Genomic DNA, 3,410 nt, shown 5'->3' with positions numbered 1-3,410 from the left:
TTTTACGATTGTGAAAATTATTGTTACTGTGAATGTTACTGTTATTATCATTATCATGGCCATTACCTCACTCCCCAGGCCCTGAGCGACACGTTCGACCGCAACAAGAGACAGTTCCCCCATCAGCTGCTCTCGCACAAGCGACAGGTGATGGCGCGAGTGGAGACGGCCCTGGAGCAGAACAACCGCGAGTTTCTCCGACGGACTGAGGGGCTTCTTCAGAACGTGACAGAGATCGTGGAGCGGGGCAACTCAGAGCTGCAGCGTCAGAGAGACAGCATTCTGGAGGACGCGAGGAAGACCGTGGCCGAGGCGAACAGAGAGTGCCTGCAGCAGAGAGACGACATTCTGCAGAATGTCACGGCGATGGTACAGGCTCTGGAGGCCAGTGTCGAGAGTAGGCTCAACGCTACGGAGGTCCAGGAAAAGGTGAGGCCTTCAGAGGTCCCGGTAAAGGTGAGGTTGTTTTTTTTAGTAGGATTTTTACGGCATTTGCAACCTTGAGAGTAAGCTGAAGGCTACGGAGGTCCAGGAAAAGGTGAGGGCTACGGAGGTCCCGAGAAAGGTAAGGTCTGGGGGGGGGGGGGGGGGGGGGGGGGGGTTGTAAGGGTTTTACGGCATTTGCAATATCGACAGTAAGCTGAACGCTATATGGAGGTCAAGAAAAGGTGAGGTTCAGTTTTTTAAATAAGGGTTTTACGGCACTTGCAGTATCGAGAGTAAGCTGAAGGCTACGGAGGTCCAGGAAAAGGTGAGGGTTTTTTTTTTAGTAAGGGTTTTACGGCACTTGCAATATCGACAGTAAGCTGAAGGCTACGGAGGTCCAGGAAAAAGTTAGTTTACCAAAGTCCTGGTAAAGGTGAGAGGTTTGTTTTTTAGTAACGATTTTGCGGCACTTGCAATATCGAAAGTAAGCTGAACGCTATATGGAGATCAAGAAAAAGGTGAGGGGGTTTTTTTAGGAAGGGTTTTACGGCATTTAATTTGCAATATTCGACAGTAAGCTGAAAGCTATGGAAGTCCAGGAAAAGGTGATTATTTTTTTTAGTAATGGTTTTACGGCACTTGCAATATCGACAGTAGGCTGAACGCTACGTAGGTCAGAAAAGGGTAAGTGAGTAAGATTATTCAGTGTATAAGGCCACTGGCCCACATCACATGATAGAAATAACCCATTTGTTCAATAACGTTTCTACACGGAAAAAGTACAGGTTGTGCACATACGATCTCTTATCATGGATCGAATATTGCATATTTTTGACACTATTAATAAAAGCAAAAGGTGAGAGTTGTTTTAGTAAGAGTTTTACGGCGCTAGCAATACGAATAGGTCATGATAGAAGTATTGAAGATTTGAGATGTTACCTGGGTGTAATATACAAAAAAAAGAAGGAGGAGAGATTTATATAATATGGATGAAGGATGTTTGACAGGAACGAAGGAGCAGACCACACCAGAGCATCCGCCACCCACCCAAACAACCAACCAAACAAACAAATAAACAACCAAACAACCAACTAACCAACCAACCAAACCGCCAAACAACTAACTCTTCCCTGTGGATTTCTCAGCTGCTCCGCACGTGCGCTGACGTGCAAAGTACCAACCCCCGACCTGTGGTCACTCTCGACAACGACATGACGGTCGTCTGCGACACCGAGACGGACCATGGCGGTTGGATTGTTTTCCAGGTGAGTCGAAATTGTTTTACCTGAATATAGATTGGTACAATACACGTGAATCAACATTGTTTTAAATGAATATAGGTTGGTACAATACAGGTGAATCAACATTGTTTTACCGGAATATAGGTTGGTACAATACAGGTGAGTCGACATTGTTTTACCTGAATATAGGTTGGTACAATACAGGTGGGTCAACATTGTTTTACCTGAATACAGGTCGGTACATAACAGGTGGGTCAACATTGTTTTACCTGAATACAGGTCGGTACATAACAAGTGACTCGACATTGCTTTACCTGAATACAGTTTGGTACAATACAGGTGACTCGACATTGCTTTACCTGAATACAGGTCGGTACAATACAGGTACAGGTGGGTCATCATTGTTTTACCTGAATACAGTTTGGTACAATACAGGTGACTCGACATTGTTTTACCTGAATACAGGTCGGTACAATACAGGTGACTCGACATTGTTTTACCTGAATACAGGTCGGTACATAACAAAGTGACTCGACATTGTTTTACCTGAATACAGGTCGGTACAATACAGGTGACTCGACATTGTTTTACCTGAATACAGGTCGGTACAATAATACAGGTACAGGTGGGTCATCATTGTTTTACCTGAATACATGGTCAACATTGTTCTACCTAAATACCACCCACTTTTGTTCTATGTACAGAGACGTACCTCGGGCGACGTGGACTTCTATCGTGGCTGGGCAGAATACAAGGACGGGTTTGGAGATCTCTATGGAAACTTCTGGCTGGGCTTAGAGAAAATCCACCAGCTGACAAATAAGGTAAGGTTTCGCTGTACAGCAGTGCAATGCACGCTCACAACAATGTGCTGCCTCACAGTTACAAAGTTCTGTCTGACAGTTTTAAGCGTTTTGAGTTTCGAAGACCATGAGATCAAAAACCAAATGTGAGTCAGCGTGGTGGAATCAGGCTCTCGTCTAAATATTCAAAGTGAAGAAACTTGCATTTTTCCCGCAGGTTTGTGAATTTTTATCAAATTTTTGTTTTTTGGTTCAATACCTTTCATACCCATTAAAGAACTCATTTCTGTGTGGATTTTTCTGAAAAACGTAGATCTAGATTAAAGGCACAAAAAATGTAAATTTTCAGTTACCACGGACTCTTAAGCTAAGGAAATAAATAATCTTTGGCGGCCATTTTCTCACTAATTTTACCTCTGAAAACAGGTGACCCCCACCTCCTTCATTCGCAAATATCTCGACTTGTATTCAAGGTAAATGGATATATTTTTTTCCATCCAAATCTAGACAAGTGAACAAGCTTTAAGATGATACTAATAACTCTAAACGCCCAGAAATGGACGAGAGCCTGATTCCACCACGATGCCTTACAAATTAAGGTTCTATCTGCTCTATCAAAATCGTAGGATTATTCGAAGTCGTTATTAAGATATTCAAAAGAATTGCATCTAAAAAAAAAGCTTGACATGTTGTGAAACTCAAAATCTTTGACGTCAAATTTCTCAAAACTAGGTACTCAGCAGAAAGAACTTTGTACCTCTTGAGGTAGTGACTGGTCGATGGTGGGTACGGCTTAGCGACGAAACATGTCCAGCACCACGGAATGTTGTGTGCTGATTCCAAACAAATTGAAATATGTAGATATTTTTTTTACCAGGTCAGGTTTTTGCCCGAATTCACAATATTACGTATATATTATTATTGACGTTTTCAAGGGGGG

At 42.8% G+C, this 3,410-nt stretch overlaps 1 protein-coding gene across 1 annotated transcript in view; it reads left to right on the top strand.

Annotated features, from left to right (window-relative positions):
• The window catches only part of LOC101859500 (angiopoietin-related protein 7), a gene marked incomplete at its 5' end in the record, with an annotated part of 7,367 nt that overhangs the window by 2,202 nt on the left and 1,755 nt on the right, over positions 1-3,410 (top strand). Inside the window, 3 exon segments of the mRNA XM_005104413.3 lie at positions 79-456; positions 1,572-1,691; positions 2,372-2,491. Of these exon segments, the coding sequence (XP_005104470.1) occupies positions 79-456; positions 1,572-1,691; positions 2,372-2,491 (618 nt within the window).

The sequence above is a fragment of the Aplysia californica genome, unplaced genomic scaffold, assembly GCF_000002075.1.
Source record: "Aplysia californica isolate F4 #8 unplaced genomic scaffold, AplCal3.0 scaffold00419, whole genome shotgun sequence".
NCBI classification, from domain to species: domain Eukaryota; kingdom Metazoa; phylum Mollusca; class Gastropoda; order Aplysiida; family Aplysiidae; genus Aplysia; species Aplysia californica.
Note: the sequence above shows the minus strand (reverse complement) of the source record. Positions and strands in the feature narration are given on the sequence as shown.